General features: G+C 41.4%; 4 protein-coding genes across 5 annotated transcripts in view; all 4 read right to left on the bottom strand.

Annotated features, from left to right (window-relative positions):
- LOC126696715 (disease resistance protein Roq1-like) overlaps positions 1–20,946 on the bottom strand; it is a 52,477-nt gene extending 31,531 nt beyond the window's left edge. The window contains exon 1 of one of the 2 annotated variants that reach the window (XM_050393407.1): positions 20,804–20,946. The gene's annotated coding sequence lies outside the window, so the exon portion shown is untranslated. Of the gene's footprint in view, positions 1–20,738 lie in introns of both variants that reach the window. The other variant, XM_050393406.1, reaches the window with a different exon arrangement.
- On the bottom strand, positions 5,957–10,631 carry LOC126696391 (disease resistance protein RUN1-like). The gene is made up of 4 exons (XM_050393143.1): positions 10,444–10,631; positions 6,568–7,654; positions 6,409–6,468; positions 5,957–6,094 (listed from the first exon to the last, which is right to left on the bottom strand). The coding sequence occupies exons 1-4, from the start codon at positions 10,629–10,631 to the stop codon at positions 5,957–5,959; spliced, it is 1,473 nt and encodes a 490-aa protein (XP_050249100.1).
- On the bottom strand, positions 16,600–17,747 carry LOC126696392 (uncharacterized). Its single transcript, XM_050393144.1, has 2 exons — positions 17,592–17,747; positions 16,600–17,511 (listed from the first exon to the last, which is right to left on the bottom strand). The coding sequence occupies exons 1-2, from the start codon at positions 17,745–17,747 to the stop codon at positions 16,600–16,602; spliced, it is 1,068 nt and encodes a 355-aa protein (XP_050249101.1).
- LOC126696393 (disease resistance protein RPV1-like) lies at positions 20,735–21,229 on the bottom strand. The gene has a single exon (XM_050393146.1). The coding sequence runs from the start codon at positions 21,227–21,229 to the stop codon at positions 20,735–20,737; it is 495 nt and encodes a 164-aa protein (XP_050249103.1).

Consider the following 21,229-nt stretch of genomic DNA (forward strand, 5'->3'; position numbering starts at 1 on the left):
CAATAACATAGGAAAGACTAAGCAAGTTCTTGGAAGATACGGTTATAAAATAAAATAAAAAGTTCTAGGAATGTTATTCACTCAATCTAATGTTACAATGGTGCCGTTTGGATTGCGCTGAAACCTTTGTCTGTGTTCCTTCTTTTTTCTTTTTTCTTCTTCATTTCACGCGTTTTGCTGAAAGGCAGGAGACAATTATTACTGTGGCAGTACTTGATCACGCTATAAAGTATACCTGCTATCAACAACAGTGATTCTATCATGATGCCCCACCCCCCCCCCCCCCTTCAATCGGTTGAAATAAATTTTGGGTAAAGTTTCCCAGAAACTGTTTCCAACTGGAGAGTTTTTTTTTTTAAGAAGATTAAAATCTTAATGACCTATCACACGCTATTTGTGACTTCCATGTTGAAATCCTGAGCACCTTTTGCTCTGTCACCCCACGGTGGTTATCAACCAGACTTCTCAACTTCAGCAATGTTTTTTACTCAACCTATGGAAAACCAGGTGAAAATGTTTATGTAGCCGATCCAATCTCTTGGTTTGGATAAGGAAGATGAAAAGAATTGCACCCTATTCTTTGCTATCATGTGCGACAAGTTGCGGCAATGTCAGAACATAGTAGCATTTGCGAGTGAAATCCAAGTCCTTTAAAATGATAGCATTAGAGGAAACTAGAACCTGTCTTCTTCACATTAATGCTTGCTGCTTGGGGATCGATCCTTGGTAGAGTTTGTCACACCTATATTGGACTTTGTGGAGCCTAGTTTTGTTTGATCCGGTTTGACAACCCGATCCGACCCGAATAATGTTACGTGGTTTTTTATGGGAAATTTACTGAGGCTTAGCTAGGGAAAAATTTTTGGGCCCGTTTTGTGTATAAAACGCAATTGTGCGATTAGGGTTTTTTGGGTGTGGTTGCCGTGTTTTTGAGAGAGAGAAAAACTGTAGCCAGGCTTTGTACTTTTCCCTGATAAATCCCTGCAACTCCGTGAATGTAGGCAAATTGTCGAACCACGTAAATGTCTTGTGCATGTGATTGTTTTTTTTTTTTTTTTTTGTGTGTATTTTCTTTATTTTTGTTTCTCACAAGTTGGGAATTTGGGTTAAATTCCCTACAACCTATTTCCCGTTGGAAACAATTTTAATTGATGTTACGTTGCAATAAAATCCCAATGTATTAAAGCATGACATTTGAGGCTTCAGGCTACAGAGCAGATTGCAGTAGCAGCAGATAGAAAAGGAAAACAGAGAAGCTACAAGTCTTTTTGTATAGATAGTTCTAGAGCTACAAGTAGTTTAACCTTGATGTAATTAGTTAGACAATAATGGACACGTGTTAGCTCTGCATTGGTAGATTAGTTAGGTTGTGAATAGTCAGTTAGCTTCACCCGTCTATTCTCATTGTATATAAGTAACAGAGTTCACTTTATTTAATATACAGATTCATTCACATACAAACTTTCACTCTTTCTCTCATTTTTCTGGTTTCCATGAGTTCCACCATTGTTGAGGGCGTATGTGCTTGAATTCTAACACAATGTGTTATATATGGTCCTTATGGATACTGCATTCTTTTGTAATGATACAGATAATTTGACTCGTGTTTGAACCAAAAGCGAAATCCTTGGTGATTCTTTGTGGGGGCAAAACAATTCCAGCTTTGTTAGCATGCAGTAAATTCTCCTATCTTTCTAACGCTTGATTTTGTGATTTTTTGAAGGCAATGCAGCAGAGGTAGTCAAAGCAATTAAAGAGCATCGTGTCGAAGTTCCTTGGTCCATTCATGGCTTAGTGCCCGTTGGGAGCTTATTTTCATTAGTTTGCTGGGCTTAGAAAATGATTTGGTCAAAGATATAACTGGATTTAGAAGAAGATAGAATTTTTTAAAAAATTGTACATTAACCAGTAACTTATGACAAACATGACATCAAGTTGCTGATAAAAAATACTTCACAGCTTGAGACTTCTCTTTTTTAAGTTGAAGTGAGAATTTTCTGACCCAGCTGGATGGGCTGTTGATTATAATTCTAATGGGCCGATACCCATATCTGTTCTCCCTACTTATATTTTGGTCCAAGAGTAAAGAGATGAGCCTGGCCCATCTTGTGGCTTTTGTTATCTTTCGTCTCAGTAAATTTCTTTAAACAAGAAGGAAAAAATTGTTCTCTTTCTCAATAAATTTCTTTAAACAATAGGGGAGAAAAAGGGTGATAGTTACACATTGTGTATATGAGACACAACTAAAATCGTGTTTTGAAAACCTAATTTTTGTTAAAATTTCATTATTTTACAATTATAATTAAAGTCATATTTTTAAAATACAATTTCAAATGGAGTGTGTGCGGTAATGTATAACTCAGTGTATGCAAAAATAATTAGCAAAAAAAAGAAGAAGAAGTTTTTGAAATTTCATTAAAAGCATTGGCAAAATATTAAGTAGTGTTTCTTTAAAAATAAAAATAAAAATCCTTCCCACTTGTCAAGTGTCAAATTTCTCAAAATACCCCAGGTGTTATGGTAAAATGCAAATCTAATAGAGTGATAGAAAAAAAAAATTAAAAAAAAAAAAACTTCAAATTTGAAAAATAATTACTTGAAAAAATTTTATTTTCCAAAAATTATTTTCACCTATAAATTATTTTGTGGTTGGAAAATATTTTCCACTAAGCCAAACATAACCTAAAAGTACACGTGATTTTTTTGACCGCCATATTATGGGTTGGAAGAAGTTTCCTCTAAACCTATTTTGAGGTAAACCTTTTATGCTAATAAAGGATTAGAGTCTTATAAAAAAATATATTAATAAATAAAAAAGGGGAAAGGACAATAGTCTTTTTCCAATGACTAAAATCTCCAAACAAGAGAAACCCATCACTCCAAACCCAACATAAAATCCAAAACCCACGTCTAAATAAAAGAAATAGAAAAGCCCAATAAATCTATACTTGGAATTCTTGAACAAAATCCCACCAGCCAGCACTAAATAAAAAATTACAGAAATTTCACCGAAACTTTACCAAATCTACATTTTAGCTCCTATACTTTTTGAAAACCTATATTTTGACCCCAAACTTAGATTTAAAACTCATAACTGGATAGATCCTTTAATGGTTGGCATGGACGGTACCCTGGGGCATCCTCCACCCTTCCATTTCTTGTTCAAAAAACTTCTAAATGTGTTGCCTGTTGACATTTTCAGCCATCTTTAGATTTTGACTCCAATGCCACTTGTTATGGGCTAGATTCGTCTTGAACCACATAAAAAATTCTTTGGTCTTTTCTCAGCGGGTAAAATCTCATGGAGTTAGCTAATTTTGAGCATCTAAGTACAAAAAACATTTGTTAGGGACTCCAAAACGGCGCATAGAAGACGTGCTAGATTTTTGCAATGGCTTATAAGGCAGCTCTTCAATTTATGTTATGTAATATGTAATTGTATCTTCTTGACTTTTGAGCAACCAGACAAAATTAACAATATCTAGAGATACAATTTCAAGCTTGTTGGGAAGACTTATGAAACTTTGCGCAATCTTTTATGTTCAACAAAATGAGGCTTTAAAGAGTTCACAAAAAATAAATAATAAAAAATAAAACCGTTTTCAGTACCCCAACAAATGGGTGATCCTATCTTCTCCTCCCCTTTTCCACTATTTCCCAAATCAACCCAACCAAACAACCCCTTAATCTATTTTTGTTCCAAAAAAGGTTGTTTGGAAGAATATTGCAGTTGCTAAAATCTTTGCTAACGGCCTCTCTTCTTTCTAAATTTTTATTTTGTGTAATCACAATAAGTGTCCATTTGGATACAACTTATTTTTGCTGAAACTGAAAATTGAAAACTGAAAACATTGTAGCAAAATAATTTTTAAATGTGTGAATAGTACCATGAGACCTATTTTTAATATATATATTTTTTTTGAATAAAGTGACTGTGGATCCCATAAATAGTATGTGAACAGTGCGTGAACAGTGCTAAATAGTACGTGAAGAGTGAATTTTGTCCCTCTGAAACGCACATAGTAGAAGAATAAAAAAAAAATCCTCAAACACAAAACTCGAACGTGGATCCAAACCCACACTAATCTCTCACATGGGATGAAACCCACCAATGTGGACAGGGAATTTTTTTTTAAATATTAATATATATATATATATATATATATATATATATATATATATATATAGAGAGAGAGAGAGAGAGAGAGAGAGAGAGAGAGAGAGAGAGAGAGAGAGAGAGAGAGAGAGAGAGAGAGAGAGAGAGAGAGAGAGAGAGGTAGTAATTTTTGCAATTTTTTTTTTTATAAAATTACACTTTACCTCCCTTAATAATAACATTGATTCTTTTAAAAGTAATCTTATAGCCTTAAACTTTTCTACTACATTTTTTTTTACAGACTGTTAAGTTAGCAAATTCTTATTGGTTTGTATTTAATCCTACCAATTACATCACTTTTTTACTAACCAATAATTACTCGCTACATTAGCAGTTTATAAAAAAATTTGTAGTTATAGCATTTACTTCCATTTAAAGGCCATAAAAAATTTAGGATAAACTACATATTTGATCTCTATTATTTACACCATATTTTAATTTGGTCAATGACCTTTCAATTATATTAATTTGGTTCATAACTTTTCAGTATCGTGTCAATTAGTCCCTGCAATTATTTTTTGGATGAAAAATTGCTAACATGACTAATGGTCAAAAAAAAAAGTTTTCGTTGATGTGGTAATAAACTAATTTTTTATTTGGACCATTTGCCGCATCAACAATTTTGATCCAAAAGATAACTATAGGGACTAAATTGACATGACACCGAAATGTTATGAAAAAATTGACACAATTAAAATTTTAGGGATCATATTGAAATATAGTGTAAAAGATAGAGGCCAAGTACATAGTTTACCAAAAAATTTATATATCTAAAATATAAAACAAAACATACAACCCAAAAAATTATGACAACAACAAAAATTACCAAAAGTAAAACTATAAAAAGTAAACCTAATCAACTTATTTTTCCCGAAACAAACAATCTCACCTTTTTAGAAATGTATAAACAAAATATTTTTGTCCTTATTCAAGGGAAGACGACCGCAATAAAGACCACCTCTTTATATTTGTTTTACTTCACTTCGGGACAACCGGACAAGCTTAGGTTAAGTTCTCCCTCTATTAGCTTGAGGGGCCCTATAACTGTAAGCCTGAATTATTCTCTTGTAACTCTCCTTCAGATGAGCTAATTCAATACAATCCAATTTTCCAAATCATTTTGGTTATGCAACCAAAAGGTTTCTTATCGTTAAGATTTTTTTCCCCACATTAAACAATGTTATCTTTTTATTACACGGGCTTACTCGTGTATTAATTCCAGAATCCCATTTCTATGAATTCCAACATTACTATTTCAACATATAACGGAAAGAAACGTAATAAATGTGAAAAATCAAAGGTGAAGTGACTAGCGAAAGCAGCGACATGTGAAGGAATCTAAAATAAATAAATTTAGAGGAATAAAAGTGTGTTAAGAAAGCTAGTGCGACATGTAGTTTTGTAAATAGGAGATACAAACGGCAGGTAGCTGAGAGTATTTATAGCGGAGTTAGTTAGTTATAGATTAGCCCACGTGGAAGCTGACTTGGAGTTTGTTATGCCATGTCATTGTCAGCTGTTCTGTTATAGCAGTAGTTAGTTTGTTACTTTTCTTTCCACTAAGGCTGGGTTTGAATAGTCCGTCTGCGTTTTCTTCTTGCGTTTCTTTCTTTTTTTTTTTTTTTTTTTTCTCCCCAGCCGCAACTTTTGACCCGGTCAGTTATGAACAGTGTACTTATGTACTGTTCACGGGTCCCACAAACTCCACTTTTTATCAACTTTTTCATTAAAAATGAGTCCTACAGCACTATTCACACATTTAAAAATTATTTTGCTACAGTGTTTTCAGTTTCAGTATTGCTATGACACATTGTAGTTCAAAGTAGGGTTCTCATCTAGTAGTCCAAAGTAGTTCTCATCTATAGTTTCAGTTTCAGTAATGATAGGGTTCTCATCTAGTAGTCCAAAGTAGTTCAATATTTTGGGTTCAGTTTTCATCTAGTCCAAAGTAGTTCTCATCTAGTAGTCCAAAGTAGTCCAAAGTAGGGTTCTCATCTATAGTTTCAGTTTCAGTAATGATAGGGTTCTCATCTAGTAGTCCAAAGTAGTTCAATATTGCTATGACACATTGTAAGTTTAACAAGCTCCCCAGGTTCGAAATTTGGTGGCAAAGATTTTGAAGGATACCCATTCCATTCAACAAATCTTAACCGATTAGGAAAATGTGTGAGTCCATGCTGAAGTTGCACATTGTAAATTTTGAGCAATTGAAGATTAGGAATCTTTAAAAAGGCTTTTGGATGCCAATGTACCTTTTTTTGTACAGGCAAGTTGAGGACTATACTAGTAGTTTTAAAAGTAGTTTTTGTTCCCTAACAATCATGAACAAGGAAAAGGGATTAGTGAATTGCATAATAAGAATACAAGATTACATAAATGTTTAAGTTGAAGATTTCTACGTAATTGCTTACTATATTAAGCACAGCGTCAATGTCCTCTGGCAACCATAATCTACTTCGTCTGGGGGGCCATTTAGGAGATTCTCTACAAACTATTTCCCGGCCCATTTGTTGAACTAGAGGATGCATCCATAAGCCGTTCTTGTCTAAAGATAAATTTAAGAGAGATTTATCCACAAGAATCCTTAATCCAATTTCCGGGCAAAGTTCAAGAGTGTCTAGTATATCTACTGTGCGATTTCGGTCCTCACCATTGAAGAAACATGCCATATGTAGAAATATTTCTTTCTCTGTTTCTCCTAGACCATCATAACTTATTTGAAATACTTGAAAAAGTTCTGTTGGAATATTATTTTCAAGCCCATCTAAACAGCTTTTCCATGCAGGGATGCTTCCGCCGACTAGATGAGAACCCAAAACCTTAATTGCTAAAGGATGGCCGCGAGCATAACTGACAACATGTTTGGACATCTCCTTATAACCTTCAGGAGTGTGTTCACTGCCGAAACATGTCAAGCTGAAAAGACGAAGAGCCTCATCATTACTCATTTCCGCAGGGCTATATATTTCATTAACTCCTAGTGTCATTAGCAAACCTTGATTTCTCGTTGTAATGATAATTCTACTGCCTGGACCATACCACCTACGCTCTCCAACCAAAGAGTATAATTGAACCCTATCATTAACGTCATCAAAAACGAGAAGTACCTTTTTATTACATAGCCTGCGCTTGATCAATCGGACTCCTGCGTCCTCACTTTCAAATCTTATATTTCTTTCCATCAAGATGTCAGAAAGAAGCTTTTTCTGCAAATAAACTAAACCGTGTCTTTCATATGTTTCTCTAACATCATGGAGAAAGCTACTAGCTTCAAATTGATTAGAGAAGCTATCATAAACCACTCGTGCAATGGTTGTCTTACCGATACCACCTGTCCCATATATCCCAATCATGCGAACATCAGTCAAACCTATTTTTAATTCTGAATATACTTCCCATACACGAGATTCTATTCCGACCAAGCCCTCGTTTAGTTTTATGGAACTCAGTGTTTTGAATATCTTCTCAACAATTGGTTCGATATATTCTGACTCCTGCCTGCAAAAAGAGTGAACAGCAGGAATTCATTTTTTGGGACCAAAGTATAAACAAATTTATTTTTGGATTTCAATAATTAAAAATGGTCTAAAATTCAAGAGTAGGTTAAAATAGAAAATAAAATTAACATCTATTAACAAAATATAAACTAAAGAAAAGATAAAAAAATAATAATGTCTCAATACATTTCAAATATTCTGTTAACATTACTAATCAAAACGACAAGTATGATCCAAATAACAAGTCGTCTTCTCAGCTTTCACTCACAAACGAAGTGTAGTGCTTCCTGTTATGAGCCGTTTGTATTAAACTACACGTTGTGTGAAATATTATGCTTTGGTCTTTAGGTGTTAGTGTTTTTATTCTTCTAATTTTTTTTCTAATCAGCAGGGTCGTTAGTTTGACAGTCTTGCGATTTTAGTGGGATAGTTGTGACAATCATAAGGTTGTTGGACTGACCCTCAACGGCTAGCTAGTATACAGTAACTATCTAACAAACTCTGTTACACTATGTTTCCAGTATATAAGAACAGAGCAACTGTATTTTCCGTTTGGGAGAAGGTGAAAATTAATTTCTTCACTACTTCTTGGGCTACAAGGGTAGAGCTAGTCTCAACAAGAAAAAAACCATAATATTGGTCAAGATATTAGTCATTTAGGTGAAGATCAAGTAAAGTCTAGGTTGCACTGACACACCATTTTTGGCGATGTGTTGGTGTCCGACACGTGTTGGACACGGATACCAGCATGACTTGCCGGACTCCGGTGTCCGAGCAGTGTCGTTTTTTTTTTTTTATTTTTTTTTTTTTTTTGCTTCTCCGACACGGCACCGACGCGGCGCCGACACGCTAGCAATGGGAAAAAAAAAAAAAAAAAAATTCAAGATTTTGATAGATGGACAAATCCTTATTGTTGATTTTGTGATATACCCTTGAGTGAGAAGTGAGAAATCTCACATCGGAAACCCACACAGGCCAACCATTGGTTTCCTTCTGTCCCTCGCCGACGCTACATTGGGCCGATTGGCGAGTTGGCGAGCTCCCTTTGTCCCCCTGTCCCTTCTGATCTCTCTCTCTCTCTCTCTCTCTCTCTCTCTCTCTCTCTCTCGGTGTGGACAGGGTCCGAGCTTCTCTTCTCTCTCTCTATTTCGCGATTTTTTTTTCTTTCTTTTATCTGCTGACTGCTTTGGACCTTTGGTTTGGTGTACTGTGGCGTGTTTTATTTATAACACCCAAAGCTTTTTTTTTTTTTTTTTAATCCAACTCACTGTTATACTTTACTGTATATGTATATATATTTTTTTGTTTCTTTACTCAGCCTTGCCTTATAAATTATAATGTTTATTATGAATTTAGTGATTTTTGTTTTTGTGTGTCCTGCTATGGTTTTATTTATTTATTAAAGTTAAATATTGTAGGTGATTTTTGTTTTTGTGTCCTGCTCGTTTTCCTTTTATGTTTTTAGTTTGATGTTGAATGTAGCCTATTTAAACTTTTGATTTGTATTCTAAACATTTTATGAGTATTATTGTACTACTTTGGGTGTTAGTTTACTTATTTGTAGTTCATAAACGTATTTTATGTCTAAAAATATTAAAAAATATGCCTAAATATAAAATTTAATTAATTATTTAATTGTCGTGTCCACGCCGTGTCATGTCCTTATTTTTCAAAAATTGTCGTATTTCCGTATCCGTGTCCATGTCCATGTCCGTGCAACATAGAGTAAAGTTTCAAGAAGATTATTTACAAAAATTTATTTGAAATCAAGTTTGTTGCATCAAGGTATTTTATTTGAATTCTTTCTAATTAAAATTTCAAATTCTAGTAAGTATGCGGTTATTAGTAATATGATCTTGATTTTAATTCTGATAGATATTTCATAGATGAGATGTGTGGGGCCAAAGAATTTGACAACCCCGGCCCGCTTTATACTGGGCTCAAGACCCGCGCTGAGGAGGGAGAAACGGGCAAGGACGGACAAAGAAAGCCCAAATGGCCTAGAAACGTTGCTGAGGACGATCCTGCTCTCAGCATCCCAAATCCCAAGAGGAGAGAACAGCACACCGGCAAAGGCAGCCTCCCAGAGCGCCCCCAGGAGAAGGATAAGTACAGTAGGATACCCATAGGCGTATGGTGCAGGAGCAATCCAAGGAGAAACTGTCACCTCCGCATTGAATGCACCCAACTAACGTTCTGGCCAAATTAATGAGGAAATGACCCCTGAACAGTGTGGCCTTGGTTGCTGCAACTCACAGAGGGTTTGGGAAGGTAGCTGATGGGACGAGCACTCGAGTAATGACCTGCATGATCAACAGGTGGAGGTCAAGATTGACTGGAAAGAAGTATATAATGTGAGAGACCCTCCAAGAATAGGGGATCGCGAAAAGAAGAAAGGAAGAGAGAAAAAGGAGAAGATGGTAATAGCCTGCATGGTCTTGGAAACCTCTGTAACCTAGTACTGAAGGAAGAAGAAGGATATTAAGTTCCTCGGACGAAACGCCCGAGGACCAAATTTCAGGCTTTAATCCATACCCTTGTTACTCAGTTCGTTTATAACCGTGTCTAGTTGTTATAATCAAAACTAAGACCTAGTTCTTAAACTCATTCTCTATAAATTTATTGTATTGGACTAGTTGGGCTTGAGACCATTCATCCAATAGGAGAAGTGCTCGAACCCAGTCCCTACAATTAGCGCCGTCTGTGGGGAAGAACTTGTGTGTTAGTAAAGGCAACAATTAGGCATGGTAGGATCAGGCCCTCATCAAGCAGGCTCCCATCAGCCCGAACCAGCCAAATCCCAACAACAGGGTAACTTTCCTAACTCCGAACGTGATCGAAACGAAGAGAATAGAAGGTTTCGAGAGGGAAGCGTAAACACCACTCAAACCAACAAGAGCTACTCTTGCGCTGGCAGTCACGTGCTTCAGAGACAAAATAACAACTGGGCCCCGCAACCAGAAGAAGTTAGGAGCCATATGTCTTAAAAACAGAATGATAAGCGGGCCATGCAGCGAGAAATAGACGATTTGAAGAGAAAGTTGCACCATGCACAACAAAGGCAATCTCGTTCTAGGCTTGACACACCCTCCGACGATGAAAGTGACGATGACTATAGACAAAGATCGAGGACTCCTCCAAGTGAGACATTTTCCCATGAAGAAGAACACTACCAGAGGCGTAGGCGTAGAAGCCCATCTCCTAGGGGCTTGGGAAACGATGCCATAAGCAGGGCATTGGATCAACTCTCCAAGTCGCCTTTCACGCATCACATAGAAGGGGCCATACTTCCTCGACGGTTCCAGCAGCCAACCTTCACCATTTACAACGGTAAAACAGACCCTATGGAGCATGTGAGCTAGTTCAACCTAAGGATGGTTGTCCATTCTAGGAACGAGGTGTTGATGTGCAAGGTTTTCCCGTCCAGCTTGAGACCAATAGCGATGACGTGGTTTAATGGTCTAAAGGCGAACTCCATAGATTCGTATAAGCAGCTGACCTAAGCTTTTGGCTCCTGCTTCGTTACAAACCGCAGAGCCCCTCGGCCTTTGAGTGCTTTGTTGTCGCTATCCATGCATGATGGAGAAACCCTAAAGGTCTACTCGGACAGATATTAAGAGACGTACAATGAAATGGAAGACAATTTTGACGACGTCGCCATTATCACTTTTAAAAATAGTCTTCCAGCCAATCACAACCTAAGGAAGTCTCTGACTAGCAAGCCCGCCACCAGTATGCACCAACTGATGGATCGAATTGATAAGTATAAGCAAGTGGAAGAAGACCAGTTGCAGGGAAGAGGAAAAGAGAAGGTTATCCCTCAGGAGAGGAGGGATTTCAGGTCAGACTGGTATAGCAGCAACCGCCTGAGGAGAGACTTCGTAGGGCAACCTGGAACAACCAACGCACATACTGTCAATGCCGTATTCCGAGAACCAGTACATCAAGTGTTGGAGAAAATCAAGAACGAGCCATACTTTAGGTGGCCAAATAAGATGGCAAGAGAACCCTCGAGGCGCGATCAGAACTTTTATTGCCAATACCACCAAGACCATGGGCATACCATGGAGAACTGTAAGAACCTCTGGAACCACCTGGACCAGCTAGTCCGGGAAGGAAAGCTGAAACACCTTCTGCATCATTCTAGTGGTCATCAAGGCCATCAAGAAGTCAGGAGGGATGTTGCCCAAAGGCCACCCGCAGGAACGATCAGCGTAATCGTGGCCGTGCCAAGGAGAACAGGCACGCGCTCTGCATGAGTGTTATCGGTGGCTCAACTGCCTACCGAGAAGTCCCAGCCAGGGCCTATGAAGGCCAGGATAAACTTTCGTCCTGTCTTGAGTTTTTCAGAGGAGGACAAGATCGGAACCATCCAACCCCACGACGATGCGCTGCTGATCACCTTCAGAATTGGAGACTACGATGTGAAAAGAGTGATGGTCGATGGCGGCAGTGCAGCCGAGGTTATGTACCCCGACCTTTACAAGAGGCTGGGATTAAAACCAGAAGATTTGATGCCCTATAACTCTCCTCTGATGAGCTTCGACGGGAAGCTTGTCATTCCAAAGGGCATGATTAGGCTGCCCATTCAAATCGGCCCAGAGATAATGGAGGTGAACTTCATCATGGTGGACACCTACTCCCCCTATACAACCATCGTCGGCAGGCCCTGGCTCCATACCTTAGGGGCTGTTGCCTCCTCATTGCATCAGAAGGTGAAATTCTCGTCGGGGGACCAAGTTCTTGAAATCCGTGGTTGCCAACCCACGGCGAGGCAATGTGCGGTGGCGGCTGTCTCACATCGGCTCGATGCGGAATCCTCGACCTCTGCAGAGAAGAATTTATAGCAATCAAGGGCCCCAGTTTCGCCCCCTAACGCAGCCGCCGAGGAAGCAAAATGCGAAGATTTAAAAGAGGTGATTATTGGCGGCGACCCGGAGAAATTCTTTCGGGTAAGGGCTCAACTGCCTCTTCAGGAGAAGAAGGAGCTGATTGAGTTTCTTAAAAGAAATATTGATGTATTTGCATGGGATGCCTGCGATGCCTCCGGGATTGACCCAGCCTTCATCTGTCATCACTTCAATGTCAACCCGACCATCATACCCAAGAAGCAACCACCGCGTCGTCCGTTAAGAGAGCATGCCGATGCAATTAGGGATGAAGTGGCGAAACTTAAGCGTGCTGGGGCAATCAAAGAAGTCTTTTACCCCGAATGGTTGGCCAACACTATGGTGGTCAAAAAGAAAAGCGGGAAATGGCAGGTTTGTGTGGACTTCACCGACCTAAATAAAGCGTGTCCAAAAGACCCGTTCCCTATACCTCGGATAGACCAGCTGGTGGATTCGACAGCAGGCCATCCTCGGATGAGCTTCTTAGATGCCTTTCAAGGCTACCATCAAATACTACTAACGCTGGAGGATCAGGAGAAAACAGCCTTCGTGACACCAACAGGGAATTACCACTATAAGGTAATGTCATTTAGTTTGAAGAACGCAGGATCCACTTATTAGAGGATGTTGACAAGAATGTTCGAACCACAGTTGGGCAAGAGCATCGAAATCTATGTCGATGACATGGTGGTGAAGAGTAAAGTGGTGTCTGAGCATTTAGGAGACCTCGGCAGCACCTTTGGCGTCTTGAGGAAGCATAAGCTGCGCCTGAATGCTTCCAAATGCTCATTTGGCGTGAGATCAGGCAAGTTTTTGGGCTACATGGTTACTCATAGGGGAATTGAGGTTAACCCCGACCAGATCAAGGCTATAAATGACCTGAAACCATCGCAAAATGCAAAAGAGGTCCAAAAGCTTACTAGGATGATCGCAGCCCTCAATCGATTCATTTCTAGGTCGGCGGATAGATGTAGACCGTTCTATCTCTTGATCAACAAGTGGAAAGGGTTTGAGTGGTCTGAGGACTTTGTTGTGGCCTTCCAGTAACTCAAGGAGTACCTATCCTGGCCACCTATCATGTCCAGCCCTAAGGCCGATGAAGTTCTGTACGCATATATTGCTGTGGCCCCCCATATTGTGAGCTTGGTGCTAATACGGGATGACAATGGCCTCCAAAAGCCAGTTTATTACGTGAGTAAATCACTGCATGAAGCTGAGGTCAGATACCTACCCCTGGAGAAGGCCATACTGGTTGTGGTCCACGCTGCGCGAAAGCTTCCCCATTATTTCTAAGCCCACATAGTGGTTGTTCTAACCCAATTATCCTTGAAGTCTGTACTTCAAACCGCTGATTACACTAGAAGGATTGCCATATGAAGCACAATTCTGGGAGCTTTTAACATCAAGTACATGCCTCGGACCTCCATAAAGGGCTAGGTCCTAGCTGACTTGGTGGCCGAATTTGCTAAACCACCGGTAGAAATAGTAGCAAAGGAGCGGAACATGGATGAAAAATCGGTTAGAGTAATCTCTACGCTGGGACCCCCACGATGGAAGGTGTACGTTAATGGAGCAACAAATCAAAGGGGGTTCGGAGTGGGGCTAGTCCTAATATCTCCTAAGAAAACTATCATAGAGAAATCTCTCAGACTTGGGTTCTCGGCCACAAACAACGAAGCTGAGTATGAGACCTTACTACAAGAAATTGCCATGGTGCAGAAAATGGGAGGAAAAGCAGTGGAGATGTACTCGGACTCGAGATTGGTAATGGGCTAGGTAAAGGGGGAATTAGAGGCCAGGGACGCAAGGATGCAAGAGTACTTAAGCCAGGCCAAACGCTTGCAGCCGGGCTTCGGTTTTTTCAACTTGTCGCACGTCCCCAGAAGTGGAAACACTCATGCACATTCACTGGCCACGCTTGCCACCTCCTCGGCAAGGGATCTACCTCGAATTATTCTTGTCGAGCATCTGGACAGAGCGAATGAAGTAGCCAAAGGTATGGTCCATGTTCATGAGGTTAGAGTGGGCCCTAGCTAGATGGACCCATGGTGAGGTTCCTCAAAGATGACATCTTGCCCGAGGAAAAGTCGGAGGCGGAGAAAATACGAAGAAAAGCTCCTCGGTTCTAGTTATCCGAGGACCACAAATTGTACAAACACTCATATTCCGGGCCATATTTACTGTATGTCCACCCTAAGGTATCAAAACTACTACTTGAAGAGCTATACGAAGGGATTTGCGGGAGTCACACAGGAGGAAAATCTCTGTCGCACCAAGCCATTACCCAGGGATATTAGTGGCCGAGGATACAGAAGGAATCCCTAGAATATGTTAAAAAGTGTGACTAGTGCTAAAGGTTCGCCCTGAATATTCATCAGCCAGGTGGGATCCTCAACCCTCTATCCAGTCCATGGCCGTTCGCCTAGTGGGGCCTGGATATTGTAGGACCTTTACCAAAGGCAGCAGGAAATAAGAGATATCTACTGGTCGACACAGATTACTTCACCAAATGGGTCGAAGCTGAGCCCCTGGCCAATATCAAGTATGTGGATGCTAAGAAATTCGTCTGGAGAAACATTGTTACACGATTCGGGGTCCCTCGCACCCTCATTTCAGACAATGGACTCCAGTTTGACAACAAGGCCTTTAGAAGATACTGTTGCAAGCTGAGGATCACTAACAGGTACTCAACTCCAACTTATCCTCAAGGAAACGGGCAAGCCGAGGCTGTTAACAAGGTCATAGTTAACGGGCTTAAGAAGAGACTAAATGACGCCAAGGGAAGATGGGTGGAAGAGCTGCCACACGTCTTATGGACTTATCGGACTACACCACGGCGGTCAACATGACCTATGGGGCTGAGGCTGTTATCCCTCTAGAGGCAAACTTCCCAATGCTGAGGACGAGTTCCTTCACCCCGGACAGAAACGACGAACTACTGGGGAAGAACCTAGATCTGATCGACGAACAAAGAGAAAAGGCAATGGTCCAGTTGGCCTATTACCACCAGAAGCTCAAACAGGAATATGATGCCAACGTGAAGCTTAAACCGCTAACACTAGGAGACTTAGTGCTGAGAAAAGTTGTGGGTGCTGCCAAAAATCCATCTTGGGGAAAGCTTGGACCCAACTGGGAAGGCCCATACCGAATTACTTCAATTGCGGAAATAAGAGCATACTACCTAGAAGACTTAGATGAAAAAGTTGTACCTCGTCCATGGAATGTAAATAACCTGAGAAGGTATTATTATTAATAAAAGCATTTATCTAGTTCAAATTTTAAGTCCATCCTTATTACACGTCTTACATTCTGGCAACCGTCTAAGTACTAGACAAAACCAAAGTCTTGCATGGTCTTCGGACTCAAACCTATGGGGAAACTGGCTACTTCAAAGAAAATCTAAGTACTAGATAGAACTAAGGTCTTGCATGGTCCTCGGACTCAAACTTATGGGGAAACTAGTTACTTCAAGGAAGATCTAAGTACTAGACAGAACCAAGGTCTTGCATAGTTGTCGGACTCAAACCTATGGGGAAACCAAATACTTCAAGGTTCTAAAGGTTGTGAATGTGGCTTAAGTACACGCTCGGTACCTCGGATCATACACTCAGCCCCCTAAAAACATGGGTAGACGTAAACTAAGCGTCCCCTTAATGCCGATGAGTTAGAACTTGAAGTTTCAATTTCAATTACGATACGTACACCCAGCAGCAATGGTGTGTATACGGAGCTTAAAGTTTAAATTGGTAGAATCATTTCTTTTAAATTAAAGTTCACCGTCCCTCATGCCCTGTGTCAAGCAATTCATGGACGGATGGTGACGTCTTATTACCAATTGTTCATTTCAATTTTTTGATAATTGGGGTTGTAAAGCTGCTTAGAATAACCAATTCACAAGGCACAAGGTTCACAGTAATAACAATGGTAGTAATGACAGTAAACACATGTGGTTAAAAAATTTTCTTACATACATTTCGAGGCCCTTAGAACAAAAAAAAAGAGGCACTAACTAAAAAAACAAACTATATTAAAGCTGATACAAAATTGGCCGAGACCCCTACTTCTTCAACTTTGTTTTAGCCCCTTCCTCGAGAAGTTGAGCAAGATTGGCCTCAAGACCCTTAGAGACATCAGCCGAGGGAATGGTCTGAAGGGGCTGAACCAAGAAAGCTGACTCCTCGGCATAAGAGGCCTGAGCACTAACTACAGACTCGGCAGCCTCTTGGGGCGCTTCAGGATTCAAACTTCCATGTGTTTCTGTCGCCCCAGGAAGCTTGCCGCCCTCGGCTGGATCGTCGGAAGTGGACACGGCCAGAGCAGCCTCAAGCCGAGCAGCCTTAGCCTCCTCTGAAGCACTCACAGCCTCGGAGCTGACAGAGGCGGCCTCACGAATGGCCAGAGAATAGTATACCTTCTCCACCTTCCACAGGTCGGATGAAGCCTCAACCCCAGCCTGTTTGAGGGCTTCATTCCAGACCTGGGAGCAGTAGAGCCTGCATACTCTAGAGATTTGAGCCTTGAGAATAGCCTGGGTCTCAGCCACCCTCGAGTCATAAGCCTCCTCCTCGGCTTTCTCCTTGGAGCTCTCAGCTTCCGTCCTGGCAAATTCAGCTTCTGTCTTGGCCCTCAGAGCTTCGTCCCTAGCCCACTCCGCAACATTTTTTGCTTCCTCCGCCTCAACCAGTTTCTTCTTTAGATCAACGATTTGCTCCTTAGCAATCTTCAGCTGATCTTCAGTTTCAAGTAGGTGTTTTGTTTGGTTTTCGGCCTGTTTTTGGGCACTGGCGAGGCTTGATTCGGCACTGTCCTTGGCCCTGGTCATCTCTTTTAGATCCTTCCTAGCCTTAGAGAGGTCAACCTCAGAGTTCTTGAGGGTCCGCGCAGCATCCACACGCTTGTTACGTTCAAGCTCCAAGGACTTGCTCTGCTCCTTGGCCTCATCCTCTAGCCTATAAGTGGCATAGATTGCCTACCAGTTAGGACAAACACACGATAAATGGGAAATCAAGGAGCAGAAATTAGCGAAGTCACAAGTGTAAGAAACCTTACCATGCCCAAATACCTCTTGATGTTGAGGAAGACCTCTTGCCTCCTCAGACCCCTCAACTCGTCCATATCGGCAAGGAGCAGCAGGGTCCTCTCTAACATGTCGGCCACATAAGTGCCTTCGCCGCCCTGGAAGTCCTTTAGGGAAGCGTCGTCCATCAGCGGCTCCCTATGAAGCATTGGAGCAGGAAGCCAAGCCTAGGGCGCAGGTTAGGCATCGACCTCTTTTCCCTGGCCTTGATGCCCAATCTTTAATTGTTTTTGAGCTCGCAGGGTTTCACCTTCCTCTTGAGATGAGCGAGACTTCCCCCCATCCATTGGCTCTTTACCCTTAGAGCTCCTATTCCTCTTCGGGTCGGTGGGCTCAGACCGAGGAGGCAGAGTTGATTGAAGTGGAGTAGGAAGTTTGGATCAGGGAGATAGTGGCCGCGATCGGGTGGGTGAAGGCCTGGTCTGAACAGGCTAAGGCTATGGTGGAGGAGGAGGAGGCTTGGATTGCGACCTCCCTAGTGCATCCTTCCCCGGCTAGCGCTCAATCAGGTCGAACAGGTTGGTCAAGGGCTTTCTCTTAAAACCCATCTCAACCTGAGAAGATGTCTCCACTGACAAGAGATCCGCCTCGGACAAAGCGGGGTCACCCAAGTCACCAGAAGGATCCTCGGACGGACTAGCTTGGTCAAATACAACGAATCCTTCTTCGAACAAACCCAAATCACCTTCGGCTTCCACTGCTTGGTGGGACGAAGAAGAGCCTATCAACGGGATGCCCTCTGGGACGGGAGATCCTTTGGGAATCAAAAACCCGTGCTCTACTACAGCGATTTTCTGAAGCTGAGGATCGTTAGCTCTGATCACGTGCTTCGGGGCGGCGAATGACTTCTGGATAGGATTATACCCCAAGATCTTGTGAGTAGCTCTGACCTGGTTGTCTGCTTTGTTTACAAAAACCGCTGCCTTGAGAATAATCTCTAAATCTCCCCAGTTGGTCAGGTGAAAGTGTCGTTGAAAGGCGTGCAGATCTGCAAAAAGAAAACATGTTCATATTAGTAGCCAAACCGTGCGAATCATGATGGCAAAAAAGATCAGCCCTCTCCTACTCTCGATACCCCACCTGGTTCCCCCTCCACTGTTGGGCAAGGAAGGCCATCGTGCCACTCTCCAGACACAATGAGAAAGTCCTTGTTTAACCCTTTGCTGGACTCGGGGAGGCACTGAATAAGCCGAACCTTATCATCCATCGTCTTCATATAGTAGGACTTGTCTTTCAGGAGTTGAAGGTTGTAGCACCAGTTTACATCGTGATGGGTTAATCTTAGCCCCATTTTCTCGTTTAAAGCATCCACACAACCCAAGATCCTAAACACATTAGCAGCGCACTGGGTGGGAGCTAAGCGGAAATGCCTAAGATAATCCCTCATTACTGGCCCCATGGGGATTCTCATACCACCTTCTATAAAGGCAATTATGGGAATCACCACTTTGCCTCCGTTTCTCCTAAAATGTCATTCCCCTTCCTCACAATTCCTCAAACTTACATTAGGGGGTATCCTATAATCGGCGATGAATTTTTTCATCGCCTCCTCGGTCTCAACCAATTTTTTTAATTTACCCATCCCTAAAAACAACTAAAAAACTCAGGGAAAGACAAAGGAGGGAGAGGGGTAAGAGGAAAAGGAACTTAGAAGAGAGGGAACACGAGTTAGTGAGAGAAGAAAACTGATAGAAATGAGGAAAAGCTCCTCGGACAGGCTTTTTATGCTAGAAAGAGACTTGAGTTTGGCTGGAAGTTTGACTGAACTCAAGATATGTGCGCCAGAACTCTTAAGTGCAAAGGTAAAGAGACAAATCAGTTCAAATGAGTATTTATACCTCCCATTAAAAGTAACTGTGTGGGTTTTCCCGCCCATAAAGGTAAGGAAATCTCCACCGTTAGATCACCATCGCACCGTTGAACGTAGGGAGCACAGAGCCGCCAGCATTTAATGAAGACACTCTTCATATATCAAGGCGCCAAGAATGTGTCTCGGGCAAACGAAGAGGCTCTGACATTGATAGAGGACAAGACTTGACAAGCCATGACAGAGGCCCGATGTCACCAAAACCCTCCTCTCCGTCCGAGGAGTCGGACAGCAGGATTTTGAGGGCTATTATGGGGCCAAAGAATTTGACAACCCCGGCCCGCTATATACTAGGCCCAAGACCCGCGCCGAGGAGGGAGAAACGGCCGAGGACGGACAAAGAAAGCCCAAATGGCCTAGAAATGTTGCTGAGGACGATCCTGCTCTCGGCATCCCAAATCCCAAGAGGAGAGAACAACACACCGGCAAAGGTAGCTTCCCAAAGCGCCCCCAGGAGAAGGATAAGTACAGTAGGATACCCATAGGCGTATGGTGCAAGAGCAATCCAAGGAGAAACTGTTACCTCCGTATTGAATGCACCCAACTAACGTTCTGGCCGCATTAATGAGGAAATGACCCCTGAACAGTGCGGTCTTGGTTGCTGTAACTCACAAAGGGTTTAGGAAGGTGGCTGATGGAACAAGCACTCGAATAATGACCTGCATGATCAACAGGTGGAGGGTCAAGATCGACTGGAAAGAAGTATATAATGTGAGAGACCCTCCAAGAATGGGGGATCGCAAAAAAAAGAGAGGAAGAGAGAAAAAGGAGGAGACAGTAATAGCCTGCATGGTCTTGAAAACCTCTGTAACCTAGTACTAAAGGAAGAAGAAGGATATTAAGTTCCTCGGACGAAACGCCCGAGGACCAAATTTCAGGCTCTAATCCATATCCTTGTTACTCAGTTCGTTTATAACCGTGTCTAGTTGTTATAATCCAAACTAAGACCTAGTTCTTAAACTCATTTTCTACAAATTTATTGTATTGGGCTAGTTGGGCTTGAGACCATTCATCCAACAGGAGAAGTGCTCGAACCCAGTCCTTACAAGATGCATTTAGATTTTCCGCAATAGCGCATAGGATGGAGCTGTACATTGGCTAGGAGGCCATAACCCCTGCCCTTTTCTTTTTCTCTAAAAACGAAAATACTAGGTATATGTGCGTTGAGTTTTAGAAGCTATATATGCCCTATAAAATTAAAGTTGGTATCTAAAAGTGCAGTGAATTGAATAATGAAAAGAAAAAGGCTTACCCCTTGGGTATAACCCAACCACTGATATTGGCGACTTCTTTTAAAGCATCCCTCCATATTTTCACCTTCTCCTTAAAAGCTTCTTCATGATTCGTAAATGCTTCTCTAAAACTCCCTTCCTGCTTCCGTACCTCAGTTGGTTCAACATCAAAGAAAACTGGAAAAATTGTATGTCCCTTCATTTTCTGGCGGCATTCGACAATCTTTGTAAGTTCATCCAAGCACCAGCTAGAGGATGCATAATTTTTTGAAAAAATAACAACTGAAAACCTTGATCCTTCAATTGCATTATAGAGTTCTGAAGGAATGGGTTTTCCTCTTTCGAGTACTTTATCATCCTTAAACGTGGAGATTCCTTTATGAACCAAAGCAGCATATAGAAGACGCAAAATATTGTGACGGGTATCCTCACCTCTAAAATTAAGGAAGACATCGAAAATCCATCTACCGATACGCAATGAAAAGGTGCTTCCGTCGTTTATAAGAGCCAT

The sequence above is a fragment of the Quercus robur genome, chromosome 8 (genome assembly GCF_932294415.1).
Source record: "Quercus robur chromosome 8, dhQueRobu3.1, whole genome shotgun sequence".
Taxonomy (NCBI): domain Eukaryota; kingdom Viridiplantae; phylum Streptophyta; class Magnoliopsida; order Fagales; family Fagaceae; genus Quercus; species Quercus robur.